Genomic DNA, 14,794 nt, shown 5'->3' on the forward strand with positions numbered 1-14,794 from the left:
GTTTTTCATTTATCCACACCAATAAGAGTCTCTCAACATCTTCCATCACTTGCGATCTTTGTTTCGAAAACACAGTTAAACCTTTGGCAAGAACAGCTTCCTTGATTGTCTTTTTGGTGCCCACAATAGTAGCGATGGTTGATTGGGGTTTCTTGTACAACTTGACTAGGTCGGCGATACGCACTCCACTTTCATACTTATCAATGATCTCTTTCTTCATTTCAATGGGTATTCTTACCCTTATTGGTGTACGGTTGGCACTAGAAGCTTTCTTGGGGCCCATGGTCACTTATTTTCCAGAAACAGCACCGAAAACACTGTAATAATACGAAATATTCCGAGTGTATGCTTGGATGTTAGCGCGGAGGCTGGCTGGTAAACAATGGCACGGGCGGCACATGTGAGGCTGGCTGAGGGCGCACATTGGACGCGTCTCGAACGAAAATCGGTGAGCGGGTTTTTAATCGGTATGCGCGGCAAAAATTTTGCGATTAAAGTAAGCGGTATGCGAAATAATCGCTATGTGATGCCATCGTTATGCGGGGGTCCACTGTATATGAAAATAACCGGTTTCCCTGAATCCCTTCACTAAATATTACCCTGCTCACACTCCAACAGATTGTCAGGTCCCAAGTACCATTCGTCTCCATTCACTCCTATCTAACACGCTCACGCACGCTTGCTGGAAGTCCAAGCCCCTTACCCACAAAACCTCCTTTACCCCCTCTCTCCAACCCTTTCGAGGACGACCCCTACCCCGCCTTCCTTCCCCTATAGATTTATATGCTTTCCATGTCATTCTACTTTGATCCATTCTCTCTAAATGACCAAACCACCTCTTCTGCCCTCTGACTAATACTTTATTAACTCCACACCTTTTCCTAATTTCCACACTCCGAATTTTCTGCATAATATTTACACCACACATTGCCCTTAAACAGGACATCTCCGCTGCCTCCAACCGTCTCCTCACTGCTGCATTTACCACCCAAGCTTCACACCCATATAAGAAGTGTTGGTACTACTATACTTTCATACATTCCCTTCTTTGCCTCCATAGATAACGTTTTTTGACTCCACATATACCTCAACGCACCACTCACCTTTTTTCCCTCATCAATTCTATGATTAACCTCATCCTTCATAAATTCATCCGCTGACATGTCAACTCCCAAGTATCTGAAAACATTCACTTCTTCCATACTCCTCCTCCCCAATTTGATATCCAATTTTTCTTTATCTAAATCATTTGATACCCTCATCACCTTACTCTTTTCTATGTTCACTTTCAACTTTCTACCTTTACACACATTCCCAAACTCATCCACTAACCTTTGCAATTTTTCTTTAGAATCTCCCATAAGCACAGTATCATCAGCAAAAAGAAACTGTGTCAATTCCCATTTTGAATTTGATTCCCCCAAATTTAATCCCACCTCTCTCCCAAACACCCTAGCATTTACTTCCTTTACAACCCCATCTATAAATATATTAACCATGGTGACATTACACATCCCTGTCTAAGACCTACTTTTACCGGGAAGTATTCTCCCTCTCTTCTACACACCCTAACCTGAGCCTCACTATCTTCATAAAAACTCTTTACAGCATTTAATAACTTACCATCTATTCCATATACTTGCAACATCTGTCACATTGCTCCTCTATCCACTCTATCATATGCCTTTTCTAAATCCATAAATGCAATAAAAACTTCCCTACCTTTATCTAAATACTGTTCACATATATGCTTCAATGTAAACACTTGATCTACACATCCCCTACCCACTCTGAAACCTCCTTGCTCATCCGCAATCCTACATTCTGTCTTACCTCTAATTCTTTCAATTATAACCCTACCGTACACTTTTCCTGGTATACTCAGTAAACTTATTCCTCTATAATTTTTACAGTCTCTTTTGTCCCCTTTCCCTTTATATAAAGGGACTATACATGCTCTCTGCCAATCCCTAGGTACCTTCCCCTTTTTCATACATTTATTAAACAAAAGTACCAACCACTCCAACACTATATCCCCCCCTGCTTTTAACATTTCTGTCATGATCCCATCAGTTCCAGCTGCTTTACCCCCTTTCATTTTATGTAATGCCTCACGTACCTCCCCCACACTTACATTCTGCTCTTCTTCACTCCTAAAAGATGGTATACCTCCCTGACCAGTGCATGAAATTACTGCCTCTGTTTCTTCCTTAACATTTAAAAGTTCCTCAAAATATTCTCGCCATCTACCTAATACCTCCATCTCCCCATCTACTAACTCCCCTACTCTGTTTTTAACTGACAAATCCATACTTTCCCTAGGCTTTCTTAACTTTGTTTAACTCACTCCAAAATTTTTTCTTATTTTCATTAAAATTTCTTGACAGTGCCTCTCCCACTCTATCATCTGCTCTCCTTTTGCACTCTCTCACCACTCTCTTTACCTTTCTTTTACTCTCCATATACTCTGCTCTTCTTATAACACTTCTGCTTTGTAAAAACTTCTCATAAGCTACCTTTTTCTCTTTTATCACACTCTTTACTTCATCATTCCACCAATCACTCCTCTTTCCTCCTGCCCCCACCCTCCTATAACCACAAACTTCTGCCCCACATTCTAATACTGCATTTTTAAAACTATTCCAACCCTCTTCAACCCCCCCACTACTCATCTTTGCACTAGCCCACCTTTCTGCCAATAGTCGCTTATATCTCACCCGAACTTCCTCCTCCCTTAGTTTATACACTTTCACCTCCCTCTTACTTGTTGTTGCCACCTTCCTCTTTTCCCATCTACCTCTTACTCTAACTGTAGCTACAACTAAATAATGATCCAATATATCAGTTGCCCCTCTATAAACACGTACATCCTGGAGCCTACCCATCAACCTTTTATCCACCAATACACAATCTAATAAACTACTTTCATTATGTGCTACATCATACCAAAATCTCTCTCTCTCCTCTACACTTCTCTCTTCTCCAGGTGCATACACGCTTATTATAAGCGTGTAAGGTCTAAATACTGTCAGCCTAGTAGCTGGTGTCAGATAATTACCATATTTCTTCATTAAAAAGTATCACCAGTTCCAATGATGGATACATACAGATATAATTATACAAGACTTGTCAACATGTATAGCGGAATAAACAATATGTGCCAACATGTATACTTGCTATGGCACGAAAAGAGGGACTATAAATGTATTAATTCAAGGATTATGTGGAGTAAAATAAAGATTGGATGTGAAAAGTTGGTTATAATAAGCGTGTATGCACCTGGAGAAGAGAGAAGTGTAGAGGAGAGAGAGAGATTTTGGGAAATGTTGAGTGAATGCGTGGGGAGTTTTGAATCAAGTGTGAGAGTAATGGTGGTTGGGCATTTCAATTCTAAAGTGGGTAAAAATGTTATGGAGGGAGTAGTAGGTAAATTTGGGGTGCCAGGGGTAAATGTAAATGGGGAGCCTTTAATTGAGCTATGTGTAGAAAGAAATTTGGTAATAAGTAATACATATTTTATGAAAATGAGGATAAATAAATATACAAGGTATGATGTAGCACGTAATGAAAGTAGTTTGTTAGATTATGTATTGGTGGATAAAAGGTTGATGGGTAGGCTCCAGGATGTACATGTTTATAGAGGGGCAACTGATATATCGGATCATTATTTAGTTGTAGCTACAGTTAGAGTAAGAGGTAGATGGGAAAAGAGGAAGGTGGCAACAACAAGTAAGAGTTAGGTGAAAGTGTATAAACTAAGGGAGGAGGAAGTTCGGGCGAGATATAAGCGACTATTGACAGAAAGGTGGGCTAGTGCAAAGATGAGTAGTGGGGGGGTTGAAGAGGGTTGGAATAGTTTTAAAAATGCAGTATTAGAAAGTGGGGCAGAAGTTTGTGGTTATAGGAGGGTGGGGGCAGGAGGAAAGAGGAGTGATTGGTGGAATGATGAAGTAAAGGGTGTGATAAAAGAGAAAAAGGTAGCTTACGAGAGGTTTTTACAAAGCAGAAGTGTTATAAGAAGAGCAGAGTATATGGAGAGTAAAAGAAAGGTAAAGAGAGGTTTGATAGAGTGCAAAAGGAGAGCAGATGATAGAGTGGGAGAGGCACTGTCAAGAAATTTTAATGAAAATAAGAAAAAAATTTTGGAGTGAGTTAAACAAGTTAAGAAAGCCTAGGGAAAGTATGGATTTGTCAGTTAAAAACAGAGTAGGGGAGTTAGTAGATGGGGAGATGGAGGTATTAGGTAGATGGTGAGAATATTTTGAGGAACTTTTAAATGTTAAGGAAGAAACAGAGGCAGTAATTTCATGCACTGGTCAGGGAGGTATACCATCTTTTAGGAGTGAAGAAGAGCAGAATGTAAGTGTGGGGGAGGTACATGAGGCTTTATGTAAAATGAAAGGGGGTAAAGCAGCTGGAACTGATGGCATCATGACAGAAATGTTAAAAGCAGGGGGGGATATAGTGTTGGAGTGGTTGGTACTTTTGTTTAATAAATGTATGAAAGAGGGGAAGGTACCTAGGGATTGGCAGAGAGCATGTATAGTCCCTTTATATAAAGGGTAAGGGGACAAAAGAGACAGTAAACTTATTCCTCTATAATTTTTACAGAGTATACCAGGAAAAGTGTACGGTAGGGTTATATTTGAAAGAATTAGAGGTAAGACAGAATGTAGGATTGCGGATGAGCAAGGAGGTTTCAGAGTGGGTAGGGGATGTGTAGATCAAGTGTTTACATTGAAGCATATATGTGAACAGTATTAAGATAAAGGTAGGGAAGTTTTTATTGCATTTATGGATTTAGAAAAGGCATATGATAGAGTGGATAGAGGAGCAATGTGGCAGATGTTGCAAGTATATGGAATAGGTGGTAAGTTATTAAATGCTGTAAAGAGTTTTTATGAGGTTAGTGAGGCTCAGGTTAGGGTGTGTAGAAGAGAGGGAGACTACTTCCTGGTAAAAGTAGGTCTTAGACAGGGATGTGTAATGTCACCATGGTTGTTTAATATGTTTATAGATGGGTTGTAAAGGAAGTAAATGCTAGGGTGTTCGGGAGAGGGGTGGGATTAAATTTTGGGGAATCAAATTCAAAATGGGAATTGACACAGTTACTTTGTGCTGATGATACTGTGCTTATGGGAGATTCTAAAGAAAAATTGCAAAGGTTAGTGGATGAGTTTGGGAATGTGTGTAAAGGTAGAAAGTTGAAAGTGAACATAGAAAAGAGTAAGGTGATGAGGGTGTCAAATGATTTAGATAAAGAAAAATTGGATATCAAATTGGGGAGGAGGAGTATGGAAGAAGTGAATGTTTTCAGATACTTGGGAGTTGACGTGTCGGCGGATGAATTTATGAAGGATGAGGTTAATCATAAAATTGATGAGGGAAAAAAGGTGAGTGGTGCGTTGAGGTATATGTGGAGTCAAAAAACGTTATCTATGGAGGCAAAGAAGGGAATGTATGAAAGTATAGTAGTACCAAACACTCTTATATGGGTGTGAAGCTTGGGTGGTAAATGCAGCAGCGAGGAGATGGTTGGAGGCAGTGGAGATGTCCTGTTTAAGGGCAATGTGTGGTGTAAATATTATGCAGAAAATTCAGAGTGTGGAAATTAGGAAAAGGTGTGGAGTTAATAAAAGTATTAGTCAGAGGGCAGAAGAGGGGTTGTTGAGGTGGTTTGGTCATTTAGAGAGAATGGATCAAAGTAGAATGACATGGAAAGCATATAAATCTATAGGGGAAGGAAGGCGGGGTAGGGGTCGTCCTCGAAAGGGTTGGAGAGAGGGGGTAAAGGAGGTTTTGTGGGCAAGGGGCTTGGACTTCCAGCAAGTGTGCATGTGTGTGTTAGATAGGAGTGAATGGAGACGAATGGTACTTGGGACCTGACGATCTGTTGGAGTGTGAGCAGGGTAATATTTAGTGAAGGGATTCAGGAAAGCCGGTTATTTTCGTATAGTCGGACTTGAGTCCTGGAAATGGGAGGTACAATGCCTGCACTTTAAAGGAGGGGTTTGGGATATTGGCGTTTTGGAGGGATATGTTGTGTATCTTTATATGTGTATGCTTCTAAACTGTTGTGTTCTGAGCACCTCTGCAAAAGCAGTGATAATGTGCGAGTGTGGTGAAAGTGTTGAATGATGATGAAAGTATTTTCTTTTTGGGGATTTTCTTTCTTTTTTGGGTCACCCTGCCTCGGTGGGAGACGGCCGACTTGTTGAAAAAAAAAAAAATGTATACTTGCTCAAACAAGATGTGTTAAGAATACTAATATGGATGAACCCTCATAATGACTGAAAATTAATTTTTTTTCAGACTTGATGACTTAATTTGCTCTCTTATAACAGTCTCATGCTAGGGAGGCAACCATCAACAAAATGTGTTAGCGTGTATACTGATAACAAAACTATTTAGATTTCCTCCTAGACAGGGAACTATAAAGCATGTAAACTAAATAAATGAGCCATTATATATGTTGACAGGAAAATGGACAACTACAAACACTCCTGGAAGATGTCCCTGTAGATAAAAGCCTATTTAACTCCATGTTAGTCTTTTTATCTAGAGACTGAAAGGAAACCTCCATTTTTTTCTTTGGGAAAGCCACTTCACTTATAAATTATTCAGACACACAACAACTAGAAAGCTCTTGGTTCTTACCTTTCCATCAGCATTTCCAAGCACTGAGCGTAGGATGAAGTCTGGTGGTGCAAATGCATCAACAAGTGCCACAGCATCAGGAAGCAGATCATTACACAAGCACCTTATACGCTGATGAACAACTGAGATGAAACGTCCATCTTGAATAAGACCTCCTGCACAACAGCAGAATTTAAATTATACATTAATACAAAAAGAAGGGTAGCAAATATTGTATAGTTAATAAAATTTATAGTAGAGGGTTGAAAAAAAAATAATATTACAATTTGTACAATTTACAATAGTACAGTGAGAGTAGTCACAGATGCTCTTTGTTGATGACACTGTTCATGCATATTATTCTATTTACTGTAAAATATTACAATAAACAGAAAATAAGCTTAAACATTATATATTGCATTTTCTGACATACTTCAATTTTTTAATTACAGTTATGTATATAATTAATACTAAAAGTTTCAAGGTTTGCTGCTTAAAAAATGTAATTAGATGGCAGAGGAATTTGGGAGTATGTAAAAGAATGAATATGAAAGTAAACATGGAAAAGAGCAAGATGATGAATAGAAAAATGTCTAAATTAAAATAAAATTTTTTATTTCTTTGTATAGCATACAATGTGTGATTCACATGTTATAAAATACTGTTAAGCACAAAGAAAGCCACTAACTTGCCTGAGTATTTCAGGCAGACTATTCCTAATGCTTACAGACTACTCAAAACTAGATATAGTTTATTTAGTGATAAATTTTATTTATTCATTATTTGACATTACTACAAAAGAGGTAGCTAAAAAAAATTATAATTAATATTAGACCTTAGTGCAATTACAAGAGCGAGTCTAGTGCCACTTGTAATTTTTTTTTATAGTATTAGTTTATACCTAGTTGTACTTTAGCTCATTCTTGCACAACACATAGACAATATCAATTTCATTATGTTTATTAGTGACTATACTCTATATGACCAAAGTGCTTTAGTGGTATACTTATCCAAACTTCCCACCACTACAGAAATCAGTATTAGAACTCACCACATAATACAGGATATAAACAACCACTATTTAAACCTAAAAGATGAATGATCACGTTGACCCTGATCTAAACCTCCATAATCTAACACACAATCAAAACTTATTGGAAAGTAACTGCCTTTATTACACAGCATCACGCTGTATAGCCCTTGTGGCTTAGCGCTTCTTTTTGATTATAATAATAATAATAATACACAGCATCACAAGCCAGCACTATCCTGAACACTGCTCAAAGTCTATCAGTTCTTAACTACAACATCAGGTCCTTAAGCAAACACTATGATGACCTCCTGGCACTCCTTGAGTCACTAAAGACACCCTTCTCCTGCATTATTCTTACTGAGACCTGGCTTAAGCAGGACACAATTGATATCTACCCACTACCAGGATACACAGCAATCCACAACTGCAGACCATACCAAATTGGGGGTGGTACTGCAATCTATTACTCTAACCAACTATCTTGTATTAGCACTAACTGCTTTAGTGATGAATATGGGGAATACATTTTTGCTAATTTTACTGTAAAAAACCTCAAGACGCCTATAACAATCGGTGCCATATACCGGATACCCCACACAAACATCCCAAACTTCAGTGAGAATATAAAGTCACTAATAACAAACAGACAAATGAACAAGCACCACCACCTCTTAGCTGGAAACTTCATTATCAACCTTGGCCTACCAGATGATCAGACTGTAACTGATTTCATCAACAATATGAACAACACACTTCTCATACCAACAATAACTAAACCAACCAGGCTGACTGAGACAAGTGCAACCATAATAGACCACATATGGACCAATATACTAGCCCCCCTTAAATCAGGGATAATCACAGACAGCACTACCGACCACTACCCAACCTTCCTCTTAACAAACATTAGTAAGCCACCACTCGAATACAACGAAGTTTCATTTAGACTCCATGACGAGGCCTCAATAAGGAATTTCTCAGTAGACCTAGAGACTGTTGACTGGCCTACAGAATTCTCCAATGCCAATGGTATTGATGATTGGACAGACATTTTTCTTAACAAAATACTTAGACTATACAACAAACATTGTCCTATAAAAACTAAACAGATCACGAATAAACGGCTTGGTTGCCCATGGCTAACCAGCAGCATTCTGAAATCCATTGATAAGAAACACCAATATGAAAAGCAATATAGACATGGCTTAATACACAAAGATATTCTTAAACAATATTCAACAGTTCTCACCAAATTAATAAAGAAAGCCAAACAACTGTACTACTCAGCAGATTCACTGACACAAAGAGGAGATATAAAAAAGACCTGGAAAACACTTTCCCAGATCCTGGGGACCCACAAACTGAAAAAAAAACAAGAATATTGTTCTAACTAAACCTCATGAAACACCACTGCATCCCACTGATACAACTAACAAGATAAACGACTTCTTCTCAAACTTAGGATCTAATCTCGCCAGTAAAATCCCATGTACCAATGCCCGTGCCGGGGACTACCTAGATGGGAATTTCCAAAATTCCTTCTATCTTGTACCAACTGAGCCCACGGAAGTCACCGCGATCATAAAGTCACTTAAAAATAATTCGGAGAATCTGTCTCACGTCCCACCATTATTGTACAAGCGAGCGGCCCATGTCCTTTCGCATGCTATTACATTACTTTTTAACAAGTCACTAGAAACTAGCACTTTCCCGACACTACTCAAGACAGCAAGGGTTACACCAATACGTAAAGGTGGTGACCCTAAGAAGTAAACAACTATAGGCCAATATCAAACTTACCATTGCTATCCAAAATTTTCGAGAAACTCGTGCACAGGAGACTATATTCATTTATAACATCACAAAACATACTCAACCCCTGCCAATTTGGATTTAGGAAAAATAAAAGCACTAACAATGCAATTATAAAAATGCTAGACTTGCTTTACACAGCATTGGAAAATAAGGAATATCCGCTAGGAATTTTTATTGACCTAAGAAAAGCGTTTGACACAGTAGACCATTGCATCCTACTCCACAAACTTGAACACTATGGTATAAGAGGCCATGCACTTGCAAATTTTAAATCCTACCTTTCTAATAGGTATCTGTATGTCACCATTAAAGACACAGCCTCATCAATACGGCCACTTGATACTGGAGTTCCACAGGGAAGTGTCCTTGGACCCCTGCTCTTTCTCATTTACATCAATGATCTTCCAAACATATCCCAACACCTGAAACCCATTCTCTTTGCTGACGACACGACTTATGTCATCTCCCACCCTAATCTTGCCACCCTCAACACCATTGTTAACGAGGAGCTGCTCAAAATATCGACTTGGATGACAGCCAATAAACTTACACTTAACACTGGCAAAACCTACTATATTATGTTTGGTAGCACAGTCAGAGGGCAGAAGAGGGGTTGTTGAGGTGGTTTGGTCATTTAGAGAGAATGGATCAAAGTAGAATGACATAGAAAGCATATAAATCTATAGGGGAAGGAAGGCGAGGCAGGGGTCGTCCTCGAAAGGGTTGGAGAGAGGGGGTAAAGGAGGTTTTGTGGGCGAGGGGCTTAGACTTCCAGCAAGCGTGCTAGATTGGAGACGAATGGTACTTGGGACCTGATGATCTGTTGGAGAGTGAGCAGGGTAATATTTAGTGAAGGGATTCAGGGAAACCGGTTATTTTCATATAGTCGGACTTGAGTCCTGGAAATGGGAAGTACAATGCCTGCACTTTAAAGGAGGGGTTTGGGATATTGGCAGTTTGGAGGGATATGTTGTGTATCTTTATACGTATATGCTTCTAAACTGTTGTATTCTGAGCACCTCTGCAAAAACAGTGATAAAGTGTAAGTGTGGTGAAAGTGTTGAATGATGATGAAAGTATTTTCTTTTTTGGGGATTTTCTTTCTTTTTTGGGTCACCCTGCCTCGGTGGGAGACGGCCGACTTGTTGAAAAAAAAAAATACGTATATAGTAGGCATATTAATGAGTGCATATTCTGTATATTAAGTAAGTGTGTTGTCTGGCACAGGAATTGGTGATCATCTGCACAACAGCTTTCTGTTGGGTTATTAACCCTTTCAGGGTCAGTCCCGCAAAAATACGACTTTGAAACCAAGGTCCCATAAAACTACACCAAAATTCTAGTGAAGAATTTTTGTGTAGAGAGATTGGGTCTGCATGGTCAGTGTGTACAGTATAAAAAAAATCTTATAGCACGCAGTGCATAATGAGAAAAAAATGGCGACTGTGAATTTTGGTGTAAAACAGCGACTATGCGGTGTATTTTTGTATGGTTTTTATGGTTGTATTTTCAGTTTATTGGTCTCATTTGATAGAATGGAAGATATATTATAGAAATGGAGAAGATTTTGAATGGTTTATGGACTAAAGGTAGCCTGAAATTGAGCTCAAAGTAGTGGAAATGTTCAATTTTTGCCGATGTTCAAGAATAAACAAAACATGTCACATGCTCAATACACATAAACTGGCCAGTCTAATAAACACTCATGAATGCACTGACATTATTTATATGACATGAAAATGAAAATGTTTATTTTCTTGCAAAGCTTACAATGTGTGGTTTACATATTATAAAATATTAATTACAAAGGCCACTATCATGCCTAGGCATTTCAGGCAGACTAATCCTAATTCTTATTCTATATTGACACAGGTTATGAAGCAGTACATTTTAATATACCTTACTGCATACTGATATAAAAGTTAGGTAACTGAAGTGATTAATTAAATTTATAATAATGAGGTAGTACAAAACATATAACAATACATGTATTACAATTAGTAAATTTAGTAATAGGAATGGTTTTGTCTTGGCATGATACACAGTTTCTTTTTAAGCTCCTATATTGGGAGAGTATCTTAGGCAAACGCTCATGTTCTGTGCATTAGCACAGAACATGAGCGTCAGCCTGTCTTTCATAGGCTTGTGTCCTGGCAGTCCCTTTTCCTCCTGAGTAATGTAGGTCCTCTTTGGCATTTTCTTCCAAAAGAGGCCTGTTTCGTCACAATTGAACATTTGTTCAGGTTTCAATCCTTCAGTCTCTATGTACTCCTTGAATTCACTGACGAATTTTGTACATAGCTGCAATTTTTTCCGAACTGGCAGCCTCACCACGCCTCATCACACTGTGTATGCCAATACGGTTCTTAAATTTCTCAAACCAGCCTTTGCTGGCCTTAAATTCACAAATATCAGTACTTGTTGCAGGCACTTTCTTTACGAGATCATCATGCAACTGCCTAGCCTTTTCACAAATAAGCGACTGCATAAGAGTATCTCCTGCTAATTGTTTCTCGTTTATCCACACCAATAATAACTTCTCAACATCTTCGAGTACTGGTGATCTCATTTTTGTCAGCATATTTATCCCCTTTGCAACAACAGCTTCCTTGATTTCCTTTTTCTTGGCCATGATGGAAGCTATGGTTGTATGGGGTTTCTTATACGTCCTAGCCAGTTCAGCGACACGTACGCCACTTTTATACTGTTCAATGATGTTTTTCTTGAATTCAATCGTATTTCTCACCTTCTTTACCAAAGGTCTGGCACTAGGAGCTTTCTTTGGAGCCATGGTAGCTTATTTAGCAGTTGCAGGCACTAAAATGAATGGAATATTATGAAGTATTTCGTATGAACAATTGGCTGGGAAGGGAGGGCGAAGCGGCTCGGAGCCATGTGTATGTGTCCGGGATGAACGACTATTTGCGAGTCAAACAAAGATTCGCGAATCAACGTTTTGACGAAAATAACTTCACGATTTCCAAAAATTACGACTATTGAGCCTTACAATTATCGAGGGTCCATTGTATTTTGTTTTAGATGTGTTCATGATACAAAAAAGAGAATTAGGTGGTTTTCATATAGTTAGCTGATGATGAGGTGTGTTAGGGAGATAAGATGTTTTTTAACAGTAGTTTTGAAAATGGTGGATGAGGCTGCAGTTCTACTAGAGTTTTCAAGCAGGGAGTTACAGATTTTAGACCCTTTTATGTACGCTGAATTTTTGTAGAGATTTAGCCAGACACGAGGAATGTCAAGAGAGATTTTTGTGTCTGGTATTGTGTCTATGGGTCCTGTTGCAACTATCAAGAGGGTGTTTTAGTTCAGAGTTCATATTAGAATTTGTGGTTCTGTAAATGCAGCTTGCACAGTAGTAGGTGTGAATGCTTTGTACAGTGAGCAAGTTTAGGTTTTTTGAAGAGTGGGAGGGTGTGTGTTGTCTAGCACTGGATTATGTGATAATTCTTATTGCAGCTTTTTGTTTGGTTATTATTGGCTTTAGGTGGGTTGCTGCTGTTGATCCCCAGGCACAAACAGTATAGGTGAGTTAGGGATAGATGAGTGAATAGTATAGTATGAGTAGAGCTGATTGTGGTATGTAGTAACATATCTTGGAGAGGATCCCAACCATTTTGGATACTTTTTTTGTTATGTGTTGGATATGGGTGTTGAATTTCAGGTTGCTGCCAAGGTGCAGGCCCAGGAATTTGCCCTCATCATGTTTAGCAATAAGAGTGTTGTCAGTCATAATGTTCAGCTGGGCAACACCTGTTCTGTTCCCTAACATAATGTAGAAGTTTTTGTCATTATTAAATGTAGATTATTAGCAGCCATCCAGGTCAATACTTTTACTAGCTTTTCATTAACAATAGTGTTGAGTGAGGCAAGATTAGGGTAGGAGATGACATAAGTTATGTCATAAGCAAAGAGAATAGGTTTAAGGTGTTGTGATACATTAGGAACATCATTGATGTACAAGAGGAAGAGCAGGGACCAAGGATATTTCCCTGTGGTACTCCAGTATCCAGTGGTCTTGTCCTTGATAGAGCATATTTAGACTGCATATTGGTTTCCAGAAACATAATTACAGCCTCTCCTCATTTAGCAACGTATTCGTTTACCAACGACTTGGACTTATGAAGGTCTCTCTGACCAGTATGCATACCTAAATAATGTATATTAGAACTGGTTTCCTCTATTCTGTTTATTACAATATACAGTATACTACTGAATAAACATTTAAAAATATACTAAAAATGTTATAAATGGTGCAAAGGTAAGATTAAAACAATATCAAAGATAGTTGACACAAACCCACTACCATTATAGTATGCTTCTTGCTTAGTGACGAATTCATTTACTGATGTGGTCTTAGGAATAGAACTCCGTTGTTAAGTGAGGAGAGGCTGTATTCTGCTAACAGGAGAGATTTTGCTGTAAATTCTATGCATAACTCTGGGTGTATATACTGTACTAAAGTTTACTTGATTCCTTATTCTGAGGATTAGTGTACATGAATAGGACTGTGGTCTTAATTACCTTCTCGCAATTAACAGGCCCTAAAGCTGGATTAAAAGTGACTCGTAGCTCAGTGGTGCTAGTAATATTCAGCACATAACCAAAGGACCCAGATTCCATGTAATGCAGTCTGAGATGTCTGTGTAAGAGTCTCTACACCTGTTGACCTTATTCATCTAGCAGTAATAGGTACCTGAGTATTGGCTATCTCTAGAGCATGGCATCCTAGGGAGGAGTAATATACCTAAAATAAGACTGGGGTTTGAGATAAACTGAGGCAGAATAAAAGCCCCATGGCCTGGCTGGCAAAGCTCTCGCTTCACACGCTGAGAGTCTGGGTTTGATTCCTGACAGGGGTGGAAACATTCGATGTGTTTAACCCCTCTGAAGGTCTGTTCCATAGTTCTACAGCTTTGAAGCCAGGGTCCAAGCCTCAGAACTACATCATGAGCTCAGCTCACTCAGATAAACTATTTTTTTTTTTTATTATCACACCGGCCGATTCCCACCAAGGCAGGGTGGCCCGAAAAAGAAAAACTTTCACCATCATTCACTCCATCACTGTCTTGCCAGAAGGGTGCTTTACACTACAGTTTTTAAACTGCAACATTAACACCCCTCCTTCAGAGTGCAGGCACTGTACTTCCCATCTCCAGGACTCAAGTCCGGCCTGCCGGTTTCCCTGAATCCCTTCATAAATGTTACTTTGCTCACACTCCAACAGCACGTCAAGTATTAAAAACCATTTGTCTCCATTCACTCCTATCAAACACGCTCACGCATGCCTGCTGG

At 38.9% G+C, this 14,794-nt stretch overlaps 1 protein-coding gene across 7 annotated transcripts in view; it reads right to left on the reverse strand.

Annotated features, from left to right (window-relative positions):
• Positions 1–14,794, reverse strand: part of LOC128692519 (peroxisomal acyl-coenzyme A oxidase 3) — a 314,664-nt gene that overhangs the window by 8,813 nt on the left and 291,057 nt on the right. For all 7 annotated transcript variants that reach the window (XM_070090050.1, XM_070090048.1, XM_070090049.1 and 4 more), the window contains exon 14: positions 6,658–6,812. In XM_070090050.1, the coding sequence (XP_069946151.1) occupies positions 6,658–6,812 (155 nt within the window). The remainder of the gene's footprint in view (positions 1–6,657; positions 6,813–14,794) is intronic.

Source organism: Cherax quadricarinatus, chromosome 30 (assembly GCF_038502225.1).
Source record: "Cherax quadricarinatus isolate ZL_2023a chromosome 30, ASM3850222v1, whole genome shotgun sequence".
In the NCBI taxonomy this organism is placed as follows: domain Eukaryota; kingdom Metazoa; phylum Arthropoda; class Malacostraca; order Decapoda; family Parastacidae; genus Cherax; species Cherax quadricarinatus.